Source organism: Ochotona princeps, chromosome 4 (assembly GCF_030435755.1).
Source record: "Ochotona princeps isolate mOchPri1 chromosome 4, mOchPri1.hap1, whole genome shotgun sequence".
Lineage (NCBI taxonomy): Eukaryota > Metazoa > Chordata > Mammalia > Lagomorpha > Ochotonidae > Ochotona > Ochotona princeps.
The window spans coordinates 110,396,998-110,419,675 of record NC_080835.1 but is presented as its reverse complement, the minus strand read 5'-3'; the positions used below and the strand labels follow the sequence as shown (position 1 = coordinate 110,419,675).

The 22,678-nt window shown below is 39.4% G+C and overlaps 1 protein-coding gene across 1 annotated transcript in view; it reads right to left on the bottom strand.

Moving 5' to 3' along the window:
- ARHGAP32 (Rho GTPase activating protein 32) overlaps window positions 1–22,678 on the bottom strand; it is a 309,647-nt gene that overhangs the window by 169,767 nt on the left and 117,202 nt on the right. The window contains exon 2 of the mRNA XM_058664112.1: window positions 19,081–19,189. Within this exon, the coding sequence (XP_058520095.1) occupies window positions 19,081–19,185 (105 nt within the window). The 5' untranslated portion in view covers window positions 19,186–19,189. The remainder of the gene's footprint in view (window positions 1–19,080; window positions 19,190–22,678) is intronic.

Genomic DNA, 22,678 nt, shown 5'->3' with positions numbered 1-22,678 from the left:
CTTACACTATAAACTCAATTACATAAGAATATGTGTACAGGATCAGGCGTGATAGCTTAGCAGCTAAAGTCCTCGCCTCACACACACCAGGATTCTAAAGGGGCGCCAGTTCTAATCCCAGCAGTCCCACTTTCCATCCATTCCCTGTTTGTGGCTTAGGAAAGCAGTTGAGGACGGCCCAAAGCTTTGGGATCCTGCACCCACGTGGGAAACCTGGAAGAGGCTCCAGACTACTGGCTTTGTATCAGCTCAGCTCTAGCCATTACAGCCATATGAGGAGTGAATCATCAGACAGAAGATCTTCTCTGTCTCTCCTCCTCTCTGTACATCTGACCGTCCAATAAAAACACATCTTAAAAAAAAGAAGAATATGTGTACAGAAGTTACTTTGTTTGACAAGAATTCATAGAGCAAGATCTCAGGCTTATAATATACCACAAGCTTAATGACCAATCAAAAACTATATCCTTATTGGTTTAAAAATGCTAATAAACTCTTTCAAAACTACAATGTTTAATTAACAAAGGGATTATTTGTTTCCCTGTAATCTGAACCAGTTAAACCACATAGGGAAACAACATCTTTTTCAGGAAAATGTAATCTGATATGGAGAACGTACAAGACAGAATCATCCTGCGTGTTTCACTGATCCCTAGCCCCAAACAATCCCATCATCATCCAGTGCACAGATATTTATTTATTTTTATTGCAAAGTCAGATATTTATAGAGAGAGGAGGAAAGACACAAATATCTTTCGTTCAATGATTCACTCTGCAAAGACCACAACGGTTGATGCTGCACTGATCCCAAGCCAGGAGCCAGGAGCTCTTCTGCGTCTCCAGTGCAGGTGCAGAGTCTCAAGGCACTGGGCCATCCTTCACTGCTTTCCCAGGCCACAAGCAGGGAGCTGGATGGGAAGCAGGGCTAGTGGGATTAGAACCGGTACCCATATGGGATCCTGGGGCTTTCAAGGCGAGGACTTCAGCTGCTTGGCCACAGCGCCAGGCTCAACACAGATATTTAAAGAATGTTTCTCCTGGGGCCCAGCGCCGTGGCCTAGCAACTGAAGTACTTGCCCTGAACGTGCCAGGATTCCCATATGGGCGCCGGTTCCAATCCCAGCAGCTCCACTTCCCATCCAGCTCAAATAAAGCATTAACACTGACTAGGTAACCGTGAAGTGACTTAACTGTGGGGAAACACAGTTTTCTGACGTTTAACCATGAAGGTATCTGTCTTTTCATTCAGCCCTATCACTATCCATGAGTGCCTCCTTTAAACACCACAAATACCATCTAGAAAGGTAACAGCAAAATGCTAATTATTATAAAATAAAAAGAAAGGGGTTAGGAAATTAAAGGTGTTTAATAATGTTTAATTCAGAGCTGAGAGAAATCTTGTAGCAACCATTCTACCACCTAGAGCCAAATCAAACAGAATGTAACGGCGATTACACAGCACGTAGTAATAGCAGTTGGATTGAATATTTACGACAACACCTATCATATCTAATATAGGCAGATAAAACTAGGTTCAAAACCAATGGAATTCAAATAGTGAAAAACTAGGACAGTTAAAATATTTTTCTCATATCAAAACATATGAAATACAAAATTTGTTTTTTAAAACTAACAAAAATATGATACAAAAGTACACTAAATATTATCAATGAGAGCACAACTCCAGGGCAAGCCCTTTGTCCAGTCATGCAGACAAGCACATCGAGGTCCAGCCTACAGCGCCTGCTCCTACTCCAGCTTCTGCTCACGCAGAGCCCTGCCACCCATGTGCAGACGTGGGTGGCATGTGTAGCTTCTGACTACAGCTCCAACCCAGTCTCGCTATTGCAGGCACTTAGAAGCAGTCAACAAGCAGACAGGAGCTCTGTCTCTTAAATAACTAAACAAATGTTTTATCAGGGAAAAATACAAGCTAATAAAATCCTTCTGGGGAGTAATCTTTGAATCTCTGTACTTTTCGAGTAAGTAATTTCCTATAAGATAATTATGAGAAAGTGAAATAATATAGAGCTATTCATCACTGTGCAAAACAGAAAGCAAACTGTGACACTATGGAAGAAATAATTGGGCTTTAATTTTCTGGCATATAATTCCTAAAATTCCTAGAATTTCAAAAATGATAAATTTCTTCTGCAGGCTGACAGCCCTAAATAAGTTCATGTTGAGGGCTGGTCATCTCACATATCTGGCAGGATTTAGAGGAACAGGACTTCTAACATAACACATTAAACTCCAGGAAGAGAAGAAAGGCTAAAGAGTAACTTGAGCACCAATGGCTAAATTTAATCAATCATGTCTATACAATGAAGCTTCCACAGACACTCAGAAAGACTCGTTTCAGCAGAATACATGGGGGCTCCAACAAGATACATAAGAACACATTCACATCCTGGGAAGGTGGCCCACCCCAACTCTGCAGGGATACAAGTTCCTAAGCTTCAACCCTCCCATACCTTACCCTATTTACCCCTTGTACTTGCTGTTTATTTGTATCCCTTTTAACAACCACTAAATACAGGAATTCCTCTGAGTCCTGGGAGTCCTCTAGCAACTTAATTAAACTTAAGGAGGGGGTTTTAGGAATCCCATTAATAGCCAGTGGTCAGAAACACAGGTAAAAGAACCTGTGTCCACAGCTGGCGTGTGAGTTAGGGAGGGGGGCAGCCATGGAGACCTGAGTCCTCAATCTGTGGGATGTGATGCTATCTACAGTGTCGGCACGAAGCTGGACTACAGGACACTCAGACAACGTTCTGCAAAGCTCACAGACTGCTGCCTAGTGAGGAAAAACCCCTGCCCTTTCTGAAGTCACAGAACTGGTATGTATTAAATACTGCTGAGTGAAAGCAGAGCAGAAACTAGACTTGTTTATTTTTTACTACAGAAGCCCAACTAATTAAAGGAATAGAAATAACACATCCTTTTATAGAGGGTGCTAGGTAGTCATTATAGGTTTATTAGCATTTCTTATTTAATGCCACTAACAACACACTGCACATATCAACTTCCTCGAGGCAATCAGTTTTATGGAATATTAAATTTAAAACTTCTGAAATATCTATAATCTATAATAAAAAAAAACAGAAAAAAACATTAACAGTGTGGTAGTCAAAATTCTAGAATCCCACTCAACCCCTTTATCCCAACCATTTTAGGTACTGAGCTGACATAATCAGTAGAAGGAATTAGAACCCCAGGTCAGTGGATCTTAAAACAAAAATTATCAGGGATGGGGACGGGAACAAGAGTGACAGTTCTAATCACAAGAGCACTTCAAAACCAGAATTCTTCTCCAGTGGTAGCAGAATAGAAAGTGAAAAGAGCTTAGAATAAATGGGAATTCGGGCAGCCTCTGGAAGGAGAGAATGACTCCCACACTGACACCCAGGAAGGGAACCGTGCCCTCTGCCCCACAAACCCAGGAACCATTCTCCCCAAAGCCTGAGTGAGTCAGACAGCAGATCCTTCCACAGAGCCCAGAGTGAGAATCCAGAGCAGCCCACACTTCGATTTCCACCTAAGGAGGATCTGAGCAAAGAACCCAGTTCAGCCCACTCTGACTGTCGACCCACGTGACTGTGGGATAACGAATGGGCAATGTTTTGAGTACAGAATCATTTTTTTAAACAGCAACCGAAAATGAATACCAACGATACAGACTCAGAAACCCCCAGGGGCATCAGGCTCCTCTATTTGTCAAGCTATTTAAACTCTCTCTTCCCAGGACTGTAACAAGCAGCCACAGAAGCCCAAGCCTTACTGGCTTTAATTTTCTAAACTTCGTGCTGCATGCTCCCATCCCAGGACTGAGGGTTCCAGCTGCAGGAAAACTCTGCTAATGGCAACTCTACAGGTGGAATCTAAAACTAGTGGGAACTACCCCAATCTCAACCCAACAGCCAGCTCTCCTCTCCTCTACTTCTGTTTCCACATTTCTTCATTATCCCATATTTCAGCTGCTGATTATAGAACTACTCTCGATTTCCACAGGTGAATTTTTTTTTCTGCTCCCTCTTCTAAAGGTCTTTATTTTTTTTACTGCAAAAAAATATATTTTATGTATCCTTTCCACTGAATTTTGTGAGTAGTTATATATAAACACTGCCTAGTGTCATTATCCACAATTCACTTCCATATTTACAAACAAAATCGTCCCAATTTATATAAACATATCAAGGAAGATTTTACACAGATTTTACACAGTCTAATATCCACACTGTATTTTCTGTAGACAGCAGGATAGCAGAACTGTTTTAGTCACTTCTGATGTGAGTGATGCTTTGTAAAATATGTCAGTAACTTAGCAAGACCTAAGTCTCCAAATGAGAGAGCATAAATGTTTTAAGAAGTATCCTCTATGTCCACATCTTCTTGTAACTGCTGTACTATTTCTACCAGCGGTTGTTCTAGAAGTTTCTTCCTTCCAACGTACCTAATTCCTTTACTTTCCTCCCATGATATAGAATGAAGAATACTCAGTAGTTTCTGCACTGTGGCACCTTACAATAAAGTAGCAATGCTTTCATTAAATAAACAAGAAGATACAGAATTACATATTGCTAAAAATCATATTTCTAGAAATAATGGAAAAGGGGGGACTATCAACAAAATAATATTGATTTAAATTAACAATTTGGAAAATCTGCCTACAAAAAACTACTTATTCAGATATTTACTAAAAACTATTTGTACTGCACAAGGTCTTAAGGCAAATATACTAAAAATAATCTCAACCCTGCAGAAAACAATGTATAGGCTTGAATTTTTTTCTTTCCATTTTCCTGAATTTTTATATAAGCAGCTTTGTTTTATAAGAAGCAAAGAGAAACAGGAAGAGAAAAAGAAAAAAGGAAAAAAATTAAAAGACAAAAAAATAAAAACTAGCTGGCTTCTTCCTATTACACATGTCACCTTACACTGACCATACATAAATGCATACAAAACTGTGATAAATAAATGAAAGTAGAAAGTCTACAACCGAATGTGCAAACCTAAGTACTTATGCTTAATGTCAGTCTAGGAAAAAACAAAAATAAAAACACTACTCTGATGAAACGTACTCATGCTGAAGAGTACAAACAAGAGGCTATTCTAATTAATCATGGAGCCCAATCATGCATCGTCTGGTAGAAGCCATACTCACAGTAGAGCTGTCTCCCAAAGCAAAAAAAAAGACAGGAAAGAACACACTAATTCTCCCCACTCATCCTAGCTCCACTATGCGGCCAGGGCCGCCCATTTACCAAATCCGCTAGCTAGTAAAGCTGAGAAACATCATTTTCAGGAATCAATCCCCTAAAGTACTAAACAGAGCAAAGCAAGTACAGGAATTACCAACCCAAAATTCACAACATTCATTACTCAACAATGAAGACTACGTATATATACAGAATCAATCATTTAAATGCTCTCTGTACTTTGATAAGGCAGAGCAAATAGCATACATATATATGTGAGAGTAACTGAAATGTGGTATTTTAATACTCAATGTAAACTGTCAAGAAAAGTACACTAATCATCAAAATGGATAGCTAACACTACAGAACACTGAAAGTGGCCATCATCATATGCATTCAAGAAAAACAAAAAAAAACAAAAATAAGTGCTAAGTACATACTACTATCAAACTATTTTTGTTGGAGAAGTAGAGTTACAGACAGAGGAGAGACAAAGCGATCTTCCAAGCAACCAAACAGAATGGGAGAAAATTTTTGCTCACTACACAACTGATAGGGGACTAATATCCAGGATTTACAAAGTGCTTCAGAAACCCAGGGACAGCAAAAATAATAATAATAATAATAATAACTGTAAAAAAATGGGCAAAGGAAACCAACAGACATTTTTCAAATGAACAGATTCAAATGGCTAACAGACATATGAAAAGATGCTCAGGCTCCCTAGCCATCAGAGAGATACAAATGAAAACCACGTTGAGGTACCACCTAACTAAAGTGAGACTGGCCTACATTCAGAACTCAACTAACACCTGCCGGTGTGGATGTGGGGAGAAAGGAATCCTCCTTCACTGCTGGTGGGAGTGTGGGCTAATACAACCACTATGGAAATCAGTATGGAGAGTACTTGGAGAATTGCAAATAAATCTGCCATATGACCCAGCTATCCCGCTGCTAGGAATATACCCAACAGAAATGAAATCTGCATATAAGAAGGAGATCTATAATGCTATATTTGCAGCAGCACAATCCACAATAGCAAAGGCATAGAAACAACGTAGATGTGCATCCAAAGAAGAGTGGTTAAAGAAACTATGGTACATCTACTCCATGGAATATTATTCAGCTATTAAGAAGAATGAAATACTATTTACAACTAGGTGGTCCCAACTAGAGACCATTATGCTCAGTGAAATGAGTCAATCACAAAAGAACAAATACCATATATTCTCTCTTATGTAAGGAAACCAGCATGGAAAGCGTAACTTCAATAATCAATCTATACTGTTTTTGTTTTGTTTTGTTTTGGCTGCATCCCATTTGTTTTGATGTTTTCTATTTCAGTTTTATTTATTCCAAATGATTTATTTTCTCTTGTCTAATTCATTGCTGGCTCATGGAATATACAGTGGCATCATTTTTCCCAAGAGACTTTCGTATGTATTTGATAAAACAACTGAATGACTGATATTCTGGAACACTAATAATCCGTGGGAAAGGTTATGCTCTTGTCCCTAGAATTTCCTGATGGATCCTCCAAACTGTGGGTTTTCCTATAGCTCATGTGACCTCGGAAGTAAGGCAACTCCCTTGAATACAATGCTGCCCCTGGAGAAAATGGAACCCCAGTGGAACTGCCTCTAAGAACTGAAAAACTAAATTTGTTTAATATTCCTCTTGTTCCACTACAGGTCAGGACTGCAGAAAAATTCTCCACCTTCTTAGAATTTTGAGGAAGACTTTAAGTGTGACTTATTATTTATAGATAACAAATTTTTAATGGCCTTAGACATTAGAAAAGCCATAGAAAGTTATGGTGGGATCCAAGAACGACCCTGACACCCTCTTCAAAGGAGGTTGTGTCCAGAGCAGGAGGGGATCTCAGGGTGGAACAGGAGGATAAGAGAAGGTCTGTATCCTAGTCCCGGAGACTCCCGGAGGCCTCCCAAGTGCTTTCGCCACAGAAGCGATGGATACTTCACCTAGGATTGCCAGTATGGACACCAAGAACCGTATCCCAACTGCCCAGGAGATCACAGGGAATATGAATGTGCTTGGAGGCTGAGAACTCTGAGGTCACTCATTTCCTATTGGATTTCCCACACATGATAGTAGCAGTCCCAAACCCTCTCATAGGGTCTGGTGACATAGGAACTACAGCCAGGAGCCCCGGGTGATACTCAGAGATAAAAGGGTTGTAAATTTCCTTTTGGACTCAGGAGAGGAGCTTTCTCTGGTCCTTATCTAGTTCTAGCCTTGGCTCCCAGTCCTCTCTTACACTGACCATCAGGGTTGCTTGTTAACCCCAAAATTAGTTCAGATAGAGACTAATAAAGGTCAGCTAGTTGATAATCATGCTGCTTTTTCCTTACTGATCAGGCTACCCATTTGGCTTTTCAGATAGAGAGAGACATAGATATAGACATAGAAAGTCTGGAACAGCCAGGGAAAAGGCCAACTAGCCTATAATTTATCAGCCTGTACTTACTGACCAGGCTCCCTATTTGCTTCTCCTGGACTTTACTACATAGGCTGTAGAGTTAAATTCTTCCTCACTCACTGAGTTGTTGGGAATTTACCTGCTCACCTGCCTAAAACTTTTCTACTCTTCAATTGTTAAAATGCAAAGTTCTGTAAAATCATGCTTAATCACTATACTGCAAAGTTTAAACTGTGGCTTAATTTTCTCCCGCTAAAACTTTATCAATTTATGACGCTAAACAAGATATAACTGCATAGAAAGTTTGATGTTAAGTTTGTACTCAGCCATTACATATATGACGGACGTTAATGTAGATGCTTCCACTGTTCTGTGCCACTGATTTAGGTTAAACTCAAAAACACGTTAGTTTGGGAGAAAAAAAATTATGGCAGCTGGTTGTGTATATACTAAAATTGAGATGTCAAGGAAGCATTTACAGGATGTGGTTAAGAACTTGCATTTTCCAACATACTGGTCACTCAATACCACGTTAATTAACTTCATGAGGTTGTTAATTTTGATGTCTCTTCCTACTGTTGAAGTTGTGTAGTGACACTTCATTGGAGAAGATGATATTCTACCAGCTCTACTTTCAGACCAAGGATGGTCTCCCAATGAAACTGTTGGATTTATCTGGACAATAAGATGCTGGACTCTCCGCATGGTCCATACTTGTAATGAAGGAATCATGACTGGATATGTTCTGTACTACTGTAACAATATGGAGGAATTCAATATGGGGGGAGGGCTTAAGGAGGGGTTGGGGGAATCTCAGAGCCTATGAAACTGTGTCATAAAATGATATAAAATTTAAAAATTTTTTAAAAGTATCCATCAAAAAAAAAAAAAAAAAAAAGACACTGGTCTAATGCATGCTTCACCAAAGCAAAACTCAAGATTTCTGAACTGACAGTAATGGTAAAGAAGAAATCTTACTGTTTAATGTCATAATGCCTGAAGACCACAAGAGAGACCCAGGAACATACCTCCAGGAACATGTGTTATCCAGCACCACAACGAAGGACCACAAAACAGAGTAGGAGGAATCAAAGGCAGAGGTAAATCCATCCAGATAATTCACTCAGAATATAAACAGTCATCAGATAAAGCCCAGAAGTAAACAACAGTTATTCCTATTCAGTTCTTTACTTTGGAAGCAAAAGAGTATGGGTGACCAAGAAAAAAATTTTTTTTCTAAAAGCAACTCTAAAATTAGCTCACTGGCATCAAAGGAATCACCTTAAAGTTCACTTCTAGAAAATATTTTCTCAGACAGAAATTATTAACTGCAAGAAAATTTATTCAAAGGGAGTATTTAAAACAACTTCAAAAGAATTATTACCAAGCACCATTAAAATAATTAGTACATCCCTCCACTAGCCAACAGCTGGTTAATCAACTTAATGATTGAACACATCTACATATTAGCAAAATTTTTAAAGGTTCTGAAATTTATACTCTTCTAAAATTAGGGTTGATCATTTTCCTCATTTCATCCCATTTCCCCAGATCATTAAGAATAATTCTATTTGTTGAGAAGTTTTGTTATTTGCCAAAAATACAGGGTTTCAGTAATATAATTTTATATAAAGATTCCTAGGAAAACCTAACAATATACTGTTACCTTTAAAGATATTTCACTGAAGTAAATTACTGCTAATCCTCAACACTGCCAGAAAATAATATTCTGCTTCTACAATTGGATTTTGTATATACTATCTATTAATAAAAATTTAGATATAACATATGTAACAATATGTATAGTATTTATACATATAGTATTTTATTATAGTATATACATATATTATACAGTATGACTAGACAGGAAGAAAGAATCACAAATGAAATGCTTAAGAGCAAGACCCGGGCTGTGCCAGGCAGCAGCAGACACGGGGGCTGTAGATTGCCCAGACATGGGGGTTGGGGATGTGTAGGAGGGGGAACCACTGGGCAAGTACCTCACAGGTGAGCAATGACTTATGGGGGACTTGCACAGACTGGGCCACTACAAGCACAGGTAAACGAGGGGACTGAGATCAGGTGCTTCGGAGCAGGAAAACCAGAGGACATGTCTGGGTCAGACCACAGACTGGGCCACTACAAGCACAGGTAAACAAGGGGACTGGGATCAGGTGCTTCGGAGCAGGAAAACCAGAGGACATGTCTGGCTCAGACCAGGTCACACTTCTCCCACATCAGAGACCTGGGCTGGGCTAGCTGGCATTGATCACCCACCAAGGGCACACATGAAAGCTAGTGCAGGGGAGCCTTCCTGGCAGAACTAGACGATATTACCTGCCGTGAGTGTTGGAGCAGGGGTTGAGCCACCTTAGACTGGGACATGACACTAAGTGGCACATGAGAGGTCTATGGGCAGATTCTGGGAGAATTTGTGGGCTCAGTCCTATGGGACTGCAATACCCAATGGTCTGCGTTAGAGCTGCGGGTGGTGGTGGGCCAAGCCCACCATGACCATAGAGCTCACCACCATTTGTGGGAACTGGGGTTATTAGTAGGCCAAATTGGCCCAGACTTCTGCACCCACACAGAATTGGGTGTGGCAGAAGGCCAGGAGAGCATCCACCAGCACTCACAAAGTTCTGAGACTGGGGGAAGGAGGAGCCAGATGGGTTACTCTGGGCAGGGGCCTAGCATCCATTGATATGCATGAGATCTGGGTCCAGGAACAGGCCTGATGGGGGAATTTCAGGAACACCCTTACTAGGCTATAGCTTCCGCTAGTGAGCACGAGTTGGGGCTGGGTAGGGAATAGACTCATGCAAGCAGCTCCATGTGTCAGCAGGTTTGGGGTGACTCAGGGTAGACCAGACAGGGCTGAGCCAAACACTAGTAGACACTGTAACATGTGGGAGCCAGGACAGGGTGCAGGCCATGCCGAACCAGAATGTCATTCCTGCTTACTCACATGAGAGTCAGGAATGGGAGCAGGCCTGGCAGAGCTATGCTGTAGCTCTCACCAGCTAAAGATGGGTCTGTGACTAGGAAGGGCCAGGCCATGCTGCAACATATGATGGCAAGGGCCAAGACAGGAGGGTGGGCCATGCTGAGCTGGGTCAGAGCAACCACCGACACATGCAAGATTTGTAGCTAGGTGTAGGCCTGATCACGATGCCAAGGGGATTCCCCCACTGATGAGCACAAGAGTCAGAATGGTGGGGGGAGGTGCGGGAGGTAGAAGACTGAGCTAGACATGGCTGTAGCATCCCTCGGCATGTGTATAGGTTAGGTGTAAGGGTGTGCCAGATTGGTCTAGGCTCCAGCACTCACTGGCACTCACAAGAGCCAGAGTGGGCGTGGAACAGTCTGGGCTAGGTCATGGTACCCACTGAACCATATAAGAATCAGGTCTGGGGATGGACCCAGGCACGGCTGGGCTAAAGCACCCAACAGTAAGAGCCAGAATGGGTACAGGCAATTAGGCAAGGCCACTGTATCTGCTAGTGAATGCTGGGACATTAGGCATGCCAAGTCAGGTTGGGGTCAAGCAGCCAAACATGCATGGGAGATCTGCATTATTAGGAGGTGGCCTGAGAGAGAAGCATCACAATGCAGACCCCTGCTGGTGAGTGCAAGAGAGAAGGCTGGGGGGAGCCAGACTAACCAATCACAGTACATATGGGTCAGGTCTCCTGGCAGGCCAGGTTGGGTCACAACACCCTCCAGTTTACATAAGGGTTGGGATGGGGAGCTGGCCAGGCTGGATTAGGCTGCAATACCCACTAGAATGAGCTGGAACTGGGGGCAGGTCAGGCAAAACCAAGCTGTAGCACCCTCCAGCCAATGGCAAGGTGAGGCAGGGCAAGCCAATCTGGGCAGAAGCACCCACCGGTACATGCAAGACCCGGGCTGGGAGCAAGCCTGATATAGTGGGTGCTGGTCCATTGCTCCCACTAGTTAGTGTGAGAGCTGTGACTGCGTGGCAGACCAGGCTGTGCAGGGCTATAATACCCATCAGCCTGCATGCTGGGTTTAGGGAAGAGCCAGGCTGGACTAGGCCAATACATCTGCTGGTACATACAAGAACCAAAACAGGCTGGTTGGATTTTGCTGCAGCATCTATTGGCAAGCACTGGGACTGGGTGTTAAGTCATGTCAGAGTGGACTCCAGTACCACCTAGAAAGTGCCAGATCCAAGGCGGAGAGAGCCCAGGAAGGAAATTGTGGCAACTCCTCTGCTGGGCTGCAGCTCCCACCAGTAAGCACGAGAGCAGGGCTAGGGGCAGGCCTACTGGGTAAGGTGGCAGCATCTGTCAGCATACATACAGGGCTGGATAGTGTAGTTAGACTGTGCTAGGCTGCAGTACAAATGAGTGTCTTTGACAGCAGAAGATGTGGCATAGACCAGATGCATCTGCTGAACACACTGACATACACAGAACTGGGGCTGGGGCTGAACCTGCTGGGGGTTACCAGGAACACTCCAACTAGGCAGTAGTTCTACTGGTGTACATAAGGGCTGACAGTGTAGTGGCCAGGGTTAGACTGGGCCACAGTATACATTGGTTTGCATATGAGATGGGCTAGGGACAGAACTAAATGAACACACACACCAGCGTGTAAGTAGGCTAACTTGGGTAATGGACAAAGCCAAATCCTGAGTCAGGTCTAGGGTCACTTCAGGAAAAATTTTTTGGGGCACCAAACAACTGAAACACTGGGCTCAAAACTCTGACTACAGGGAAAAATCATAGGATCTGTGGTTCAGCCTTGGAATGTGTGTATTGGGACTGGGCCTCCTCAGTTGTTGATGCCTGTGAAGTGCACAGCATTTACATGGGGGACATGATAGCCAGCTCACTAAGAGCTGCAGAGGACGTCAAGAACCATGTCAGAGGACGGAGAGCAAAACAAAGGACCAACTCTCCTGGCCAAGCTTTGAGAGCAAGGATCTGGGCTAGTGGATACACAAAAACAGGCTATGTCAGCCAATGGATCTCAGAATGATTTCCTCAACCTGAAGCAATGACACCAACAGAATCGCAGAACTACTGAAACCATTTCAGCACCCTCAGAACATGCCTTTCCACATCAGGGATCCTAGAATGACATCACATGGCTGGCCACCCTTCCTGGGGACTGCTGTGCTTTGGCTGCTCAGAGTAAGCCCCTCTTCTCTCCTCCCACCCCCAAATACAAGAGGGAAAAATGGAAAGCATTTGTCTCACCCACTTTTCCACATACCTCAACCCTCTCCATCTTAATCAATGGTTCACATGGGCACATATCCTTCTCAACTATATAAACAACATCATGAAAATAATTTTAAAATATTCTTACGAAGCAAAAATTTTATTACAGGAAGACTCAATAAGATTTTAAGATGATTCCTACACTTCAGCTGAGACCCAGAGAAACAATTATTCTAACAGTACATGTTTTCTACAGTGTTCTCCTTGAATATTTTATAAGTTTACAAATTTTTTCTAAACCTATGCTACAAATCTCATGTGTAAACATAACATCCAAATCACCTGATGCTTGAATAATACAGCATTTGGAATGTACTCTTCAGTTTATTAATTAACAATCAAATGATAGGTTAAGCATTGGTTCAACAGTTCAATGCTCAGGCTTAACTTATGAAACTGTAACTTTTCAACTTTTTTAACCTATAATGATAATAATTTCCTACAATCCAACTTCATGTGCATTAACTATCTTAGGTAATCAATAGCATTTGATTCATGCTAGAGAATTCCTACAACCTTCAGCCAAAACAGCAAGCATCACATAAGTGGAATGAAGTAGAGGCAGACTTGCATTTGTTACTAAAGAGATGTACTGGCAGAAACTCAAAACCTGGACTCCGCATATTAATCAATGGCTGGATGTGTGATTGCTCACAAAGCATCATTACATAAAACATTCAGTTTTTAAAGGCTGTGAAATGATAAACATCCTCTGTTTTAAAATTCATCCATCAATCAAAAATTTAAAGTTAAATATCACACAGCAATAACAAAGCTAAAGATATTAGTTTAGGGAGTATTTTCAAAGCATTTTTAAAGACTTCTTATTCAAGCTGCAAATGTTTTTTGCAGAGTGATGGCAAAAAGAATCAAGAGTGTAAACACTAAAGAAAGCAGACAACTGTCTCTTCAAGGAGCAATCTGTATAACACACACCAACTCTCAAATCATCTCTCATTCAAGATTATTCAGGAAGGAATAATCCAGCTGTTAGAGGAAATTTTTTCTCTTTCAACAACTGAGCAATACAGAGATAAGTGGCCCAAATGCAAACAGTCACTTCAGATAGCCAAGAAAAATGTTCCAACAGCCTCACTTTTGTCTTAAAATACAGGAAGGAAGGGGAAAATAAAAGAGACGAAAACACATTAATGAATAAAAGAAATGAATTTTTAAAAGGCAGGAAAACTGAAAGTACTTTCAAATAAAAATAAGCAGTAACATCTGTGCAAAGAATGACAATTTCATTTACTTTAAAGCATATTCAATGAGAATTTACAAAGGAGACAGCGATAAACAAAAGTAACAAGTCTCTTTATTTCTGGAATTTAAAAAATAAATGGAAAGGGGGGCTGCATTGAGGCATGCTGGATTAAGCTATTACCTGCAAAGCCAGCATCCAGTTCAAATACCGGCTGCTCTACTTCCAATCCAGCACCCTTCCACTGTGCCTGGGAAAACCTTTGCAACTATGAAGGAGACTCAAATGGAGCTGCAGGAGGCTGGCACTGGCCTGCCTGGCCCAACCCTGGTCACTGCAGTCATATGGGGAGTCACCCAGCAGACACAGATTCCTGTCTTTCCTTCTGTAACTCTTTCAAGTAAATTAATAAATCTTAAAAAAAACAGTAATCATACAAATATTCAGTATTTATAAGTACTATGGAGAAAGCTCGAAGTAACAAAGACCAAGAATAGGGTTTTACTTTTTAATAGTTCACCTAGAATAGTGAGTAAAGCAGATCTTCACAACATCAAAGATGTATAGGAAAAGAGGTAGTGCCTATCACAGATGATCTGGAATAGGCTCCATCTGGGGTCAGCACTGTGAAGCCGGGGGTTAAGTCACAGTCATGTCAGCATCCTGGAGTCTTAACTGCTCCACTTCCAATCCAGCTCACTAACACAACTGAAAAAGCAGTAGAAGATGATCCAAGTACTTGGGCCCTAGTACCTACTTGGGAGATCCAGATGAAGCTCCTGGCTTCAGCCTGACTCTGCCCTGGTCACTGAAGCCATTCTGAGAGTGAATCAGAGGACAGTAGACTCATTCATATTCTTTTTCTCCTCTGGTTTCCTGCCCTTTTTTCCTCCCTTCCAAATAAATAAATAGGTTTTTTTTAAGATACAAAAATAGAGAAGTACCTTCCCAGATGAAAGAACACAAAATGTAAAGACAATGAAATGGTTTCAGACATATTTCAAAAAATAAAACGAGGCCAATGTAACTAATGAAAAATGGTTAAGGTAAGAAATTACTTAGGACTTGAAGATAAATGAAACCATCTCAATTATAACCAAAACAAGGTTTTGAACCTGGGTGTCCAGAAAAATGTCAGTATTATTACCATAACTATAAAATTAGTTTGAATCCTTAAACCATTTTTAAAGCTTTATTTATTTATTTACTTACGTATGTATCTATCTATCTGAAAAGCAGAATGATTAAGATCGTTCATCTACTGGTTCATTCCACAAACGGTCACAATGTCAGGCCAACCAAACTCTACCTGGGTCTCTCTTGCAGGCGGCAGGGGACTAAGTAGTTGCACCATCATCTGATACTTTCTTAGGCTCACTGGCAGAAAGCCGGGTCAGGGGCACCACAGGCAGGATCTGAATCCACACTCCAGTGTGGGATGCGACTTGACCTGCTATACCACAACATGGGCCTCTGAACTAGTTTTAGCAACCAACTAGTTCCTTTGTTAATTAAAGAGTTAGATGCATAGCACGGGTTCATTCTATATTTGTATGAAAGTCATTATTGTTCACTCTTTAAACCCATCCCTCAACAAAATGAACACAAGATGATTCCTACTCCTCCTCCAAGAACTCACAACCTAGCAGGAAAGCAGATAAAGTTATACCAATTAAAGTAATATTATGTAAGAATTATATAAACATCAGAAGCATACAATGCAAATTAACATCATTTTTCTACCTGGAAAGTTTAGGAAAGCCTTACATCTTAGGCTTGCATCTTCAAGTTCAATTATATGATTCACTAGGAGCCAAAAAAATCTTAGGATTCAATCCAGCCCATCACCTTTTCTTACATAGCCAGTCTTCAAGCATATAGTATATTTTAAATGTTTAGATAAAAAGTAAAAAAAATGATAATCAAACAACAAATTAAAATTATATGGAATTCAAATATCAATGTCCATAAATAAAGTTGTTACACAGTTACATTCATTTGTGTAGGGATTATTTATGACTACTTTCACACTTCAACGACAGAGCGGAGCACGTGCAAAAAAAGACCATGTGTGGCACTGTCATTGATTCCCACCGCTGTTTGGCACAGTGCAAAGTGCAATCCTGAATTATAAGTAACAGCATTCCAATTGCAGCAGGTATTAAGAAACTGCATTTTAAAAACATTACCAACGCATTTATATCATGTAATACAAGAGATGAAAACTTTGTCATGCTTCTTTGTCAATTATTTTGTTATCAGATCATATGACAAAACATTATTTCTTATATAATGACACCTCTCCTATGCACAAAACACTGAGGATGCCTCAACCTACCTAATCTATGCACTCAAAACAATATTCTCAACTCGAGGAAATCAATATTGAAAAAAAAATTTAAAGCAGAATATTACCACATAAAATTTCTTCATAAAAAATTTAAGTAACAAGACTGATATCTAAATAAATTTCCAAGTAGCTCATCTTAGCTAAGCAAAGAAAGTATTTCACTAATGGTGAATCAATTATATTATGTTTGAGTACAGCAGTCAAAGAAGTATGCATAGAGAAAATAAAATGTCTTAGGTTTATTAACCCTCTGTTGAGAAAGGTTAGGAAAAGTTAAGGATATTATGACAAAACCCAACATTTGTCTTGTATTTTATCTTGTATTTTAACGAGTGTTCTTCTTTACTCTTGGTAAGTCAATAAAATGGATGAGTAGCCAGTATTGCTCTGTTGTTGAGAAACCAATGTTGAATTTCAAGCAAGTAAAGAATTAGCCCCTACGAACAGTCTGCATGAGATAACCAGCGGTGAAAACACTCTGAAATAAATTAAGCAAACATGGACTCAGTACAACCTCAACTATACTATACTAAAAACATCATTCTTGGCTAAAAAGAAAAATATGTGAAATAAAAATGGCTATTTTTACTTGGACCAATTATCTCTATCACTTAACACTGAATTATTTTAATAGTAAGTTTTCATGAAACTATTTCTGAATAAATACATTCTAAAATTTTAAAACACAGCTTATATAAGACATACTGTGACAGTCAACTTAATCGCAAGTATCTTAGAGCCTCAAAAAATCGCTAACATATGTAATTTATGTAATTTACCTAATGCTAAACAAAGATGGAGATTTTCCACATACATTTTCAAGATATAAATTTTCCAAATTCTAACAAAAGGTGCAGTTGTCTTTCAAATCACAGTGCAAATGCCACGTAAACTTCCAAACTGCAAACTTCATTTAACTACGCAATTGAGAAGCTTCCAACTTGCCCTAGATTGTAAGTGATGATCTAAAATGTCATGAGCACTAAATGGCAAATACCAAAAGGACAACTGCTGTGTTTTGAACGTTTGCATTTGAACCCCAAGTCTCACAATGAAGGCTAATGGACCAATCAATGATGGAGTCAGGGCAGAAACTTAATTCAACTAACATGACCAAAAAAAAAAAAAAACCACCACCAAACCAAACCAAATACAGTGCCTTTGAGAAGCGACTGGACGGGATCAGGTGGCTAGGTGGAGCTCCACTGTCAAACCACGACGGCACTGTAAGTGCAGACCGGAGATGGTGAAGAAGAACAGGCTGCCTGGGTCTCGCCTCTTGGCTCGGCCAGCCCTTGGCTGTTCTTCAGCCTGCACAGACTTCTGACCAGGGGAACTGCTCCAGTCTTGGACTGTGAATCTCCAAACTGCTAGCTAGAAGAAACTGTCTTCCCTCCTAAGTAACTAACCTTAAGAATCTTGGTTAAAAATAATGGAAAGCTAACACAAGAACCTAACAGAATTTTATTTTCCTAAGTGATGACTAAGCTAAAATAACCACATGCTTCTAAACTGCTATCAGTATCTGCAGAAACTGAGTAAAAGACAACTTAAAAAATGAAATATGTAAAATATTCTTACAGATCAACACTGATACATGAACATGCAATTTTTACAACAGGGAACACTGATTTTGAGATGTTGGATAATAAAATATCCCACAAATATCCCACAACAAATTATTTCATTGTTTTTACTAACAGATCTGAAATACAACAAGTTCAATAAACTACATATGAATTTCAAACTTGTGTAGGAAAAAATGCTGATTTTCCTACCTATCCATCAACAAAAACTACTTTTTCAGCTTTTCAATAAATTTAAACTCCACTTTTCTGATCAGGCCAAAAATTTACAATTCATGCTTCACATCACTTTATTTCATACTTTTCTGATCCTACTGACCAGAAATGGTTGGCCTTAACTATAAATCTATATCTAGAATCAAACCAATTCTCACGTACCTCTTAACATCCTGGTTCAAACTGCCATTACCTCTCACCTACTCTAACACCTTCTAACTGATTTATTTAACTCTTTTTTTCTCTCCCTTCTCAGAGCAGCATGAAACTTCCTTTAAAACTTAAGTCAGATTACATCACATTTCAGCCAAAACGTCTGCAATGATAGCCCATCTCATTCATTCAAAAAAAGAAAAGCAAAACCCAAACCCTTACTGATGAACTGCAAGAAACCAGGAATCTACTTTGCAACCACCCAAAGCACTCCTCTGAATTAGTCTCCTCTATTCTGCCCGACTCATTCAATTAGCAGGCACACTGCTATTCAACTTGCTATTTAATTCTACAAAGTAACATTCAACTTGTTCTTCTGTTACCTGAAATAATACCTTCTAGGTAAACCTATTTCTTGTTCTTCAGTTCTTTCAAGTCCGTTTTTAAAAAGGTTGTCTGTGACCACCCCACGTAAACAGCAACTATACCTTCATACACCACATTCTACCGTTCTGTAATCCCACAGAATCTAACTAGAACAAAGTCTGGAAAAACAATATTTGCTCAATAAATAGTTCTTGAATAAATAATGTAACAAAACATAATTTTCTGTAATACTTCCTCATTCCTTTCCCTCCAATAAGTACAATAATACACGTACACATGTGCATAAAACTAATTTACCATTGCGCTAAGTGTTTCTTCCCAGTCAGGTCGCTCTCGGGGGTGAACATTCCTATGCAGTTCTGGAACAAAATCATCCTCTTCAGAATGTACTGAGGACTTCATCTTTCTAGAAATTAAAACATAAGAGATTCTGAATAGAATTTCCATTTCTATGATTACAAAAGAAAAAAAGAACAGTAAAACTCTAAGTCAAGTTTTAGTTAAAAGAGAAACTGAACATTAGCAAAACTTCAGCATAAAGTTAATATTTCTCATTCAAATCTATGTCACAGAGTACATCAAACTAGCACTTGATGAGAACAAATATGAATACTATGTGAAACAAAACTATCTGTCTAAAGGCACAGGGAAACAACCAACTGGTAGAACTTCCAAGGATACACTCCTAGACAGTGAGTTTGACTAACGAAACTATTGCTGTTTAATCATTCTTTTTGCATAAAATATTTTCCAAATCAATGATGGGGAGCAGTACATTTACAATGATATAAACCAAGCAAGGCAAGGTGGCAAAGGTTGAAGGTTGGATTTACCAAAGCATGTAGGGCTCCAGAGAAGACTTATCCAAAAGACCTATTAAGCAAAGATCTCCAACACATGAGTGTTCCTCCTCAAATTTTTAACACATTCCTAAGCTTACAATATGTAATACAAGATATTAAACAAACCATTAAAAAACAACAATAACTAAAGAGCGGAGTAAATGCTTACATGCCTAACACTGTTGAGGGTATAGAGACTGACAGGCAACCACGACAAAGACGGAGCAGTCCTGAAAGGTTCATGAACTCTCCAATGAGACTCCAGAAAGGTCAGGCACACCTCAGAAACAAGGCCAAAATCAGAGGGCTCTCAAAAGGTTCACGGGAAGTACATACTATGATAAACTATGGACTGATCACCAATCTTCCTCAATCCAAAACACATCCACTTTCTAATTCTATTTTTCCATGGACTTCGGAATGTACCGTTATAACAGACAAGTCGCAAACCAAGACATAACCAAGATATGCCAGAAGAAACATTAAACCTTTTTAAAGAAACAAAAAACTCCATGCTCCATAAAAATTTTTATCCACATTCCCTGATAGACAATAAATATTATTAAACTTAATTTTTAAATAGTAAAAAATGGATAAAAGTTAGAAAATAGTCCAAGAAGGCTCCTGGCTTCAGATCAGCTCAGCTCCAGCAGTTGTGGCCACTTGGGGAGCAAATCAGAGGAAGATCTTCCTTTATGTCTCTCTTCCTGTATCTCTGACTATCCAATAAAAATAAATAAATCTTTTTTTTAAAGGTGGCGAACCAAATTTCTTGAAATAAAAACTGGGGATCAGGGCTATGGCAGAGTGGGTTAAGCTGCTCCTTGCTTTTAGCACCAGCTCCGCATAAAACAGCAGAAGGCAGACCAAGTGGGTGGGCTGCTGCTCCCCACATGGGAGATTTAGATGAAACTTAGACTACTGGCTGCGGCCTTGCCTAGCCCTGGCTATTGAGGTCATTCGGGAAGTGAACAAGAGGATGGAAGAACAATCTTCATTTCTCTTTCTCTGTAACGCTGCCTTTCAAGTAAGTAAATGTATCTTTAAAAAGTAATGGAAAATTATACTAACAGGCAACACGATACAGCAAGTCCTCTGACCAAAGGAAACCAATCCCACAACTGCAGAAATGCACGAAAAGAAAATAAAGGGCAAAAAGTGGGAAAATATCAGTTAGTAGTGATGGAAACACAAAAATAATGTCTTAGGTTGATAATATACAAACACAAATACAGGCAAAGGGTAAGCATTTAATCAGTTTAGGAATTCTCTATGCATTGGAAGTACAACGGATCTCATTTAGAACAGACTAAATCTCAATCTGTTGGAAGAGCTGTAGTGATGAATCACCGCAGGAACAGTAAGTGTGTAGTCAACAATCTGAAGGAAAAATTCCAAGGAAACAAAACAACATAAAAGAATCCTGGAAGGAAAAATAAAGGGGAACGGGGAAATTAAAAATTTTATCAAGATGATAAATTTGAATCCAAGCATATTCTTCATTATTTTTAAGGCAAAAAAAATTGGTTGACAAACAGATGCAGAATGAGACCATCAATCATTTCTGCCTGGAATTTAAAATGGTGAAGTGACAATGGAAAAATTCAGCAAATTCTTAAAGTATTAAACATGTAATTAATATGTATCCCATAAATTCTATTGGTACTTCACCAAAAAACAAGAATAAAAACATGGGTCCAACAAGAATTATTATTCATAATATATACTAATAATGAAAATACAACAAATGAACATGTACAGCATACAACTAAAGTAGCTTTTAAAACAAAATTCATAGTCCTAAACACATAGTATTAAAAATAAGTTGAGGGGTATAGCAACTGTGTAATGCAGACTATCATATCATAAGATGTGAGGATACAATGCAGTATTCATCTCTACTTCCAGACAAAAATGGACTTACAATGAAACTGTTTACTATATCTTGCCAATAGGATGCTGGACTCTCTGTCATTGTCCATGCCCACAATGATGGACATATGGCTGTAAAGAACTACATTATTTTCTATTATAGCAGAAATCAGTGGAGAGTGACTGTGTATGGGGAACCATACTATGTAATGATACAGGGGAACTCAGTGAGGGGGGAGGAAATTGGGGAGGGGATAAGGGAAATTGCAGGACCTATGGAACTGTATCATAAAAATGATAGTAATAAAAATAAGAAAAAAAAATTAATTAATTTTAAAAAATGTTTTTCAAGCCTCTCCCTGTGGTGGACCAGGACAGTGCCTTGGTATTTTATCAATACCCTGATGCGGCTCATACAGTTTTTGAGGCTCTGCCAAGGGAAATGAAGACAAAAAAAAAACCCAAAAAGTTGAGGGGCTGGTGCCATGACATAGTAAGCCAGGCTTCTGCCTGGAATACGGGAATGCCATATGGATACTAGCTCATGTCCCTGCTGCTCTTCTTCCAATCAGCTCCTTACTGGTTGCCTGGGAAAGCAACAGAGGGTGGCCCAAATCCCTGTGCCCCTGTACCCACATGGGAGACCCAGAGGAGGCTGGCCTCAGAGCGACTCATTGCAGCCATTTGGGAAGTGAACCAGTGGATGAAAGATCTCTCTCTCTCTCTCTCCACCCCCAAAACTGCCTTTCAAATAAAAATGAATAAATCTTTATAAAATAAGGTGAAAAATCTATATTCTAAGTTTCTATTCATAGGCTAGAAAACATAATTATCCAATTAAGAAGGTATAAAAAAAGTTTAATAAATGAAAGGAATGGAAAGAAGATACATAACAGAGAAAATTAACAAATACAAAAATTTATTCCTTATAATGCCAATAAAATGAACAATTTAGCTGCATTAATCAATAATATAAATGAAAAGAGAACTATAGCTAGAAAGCCTGTGGATATTATGAATAATTTTATTCCAATGCAATTAAAATTTAATTGAAAACAACAATTTTAAGAGCACAACTCACTAAAATTAAAATAATATATATATAGTCTTACAGCTATTAAAATTAAATCTAGATATCATTTTGATAGATAAAACATATTATTCATGATTTCTAAAAAAGT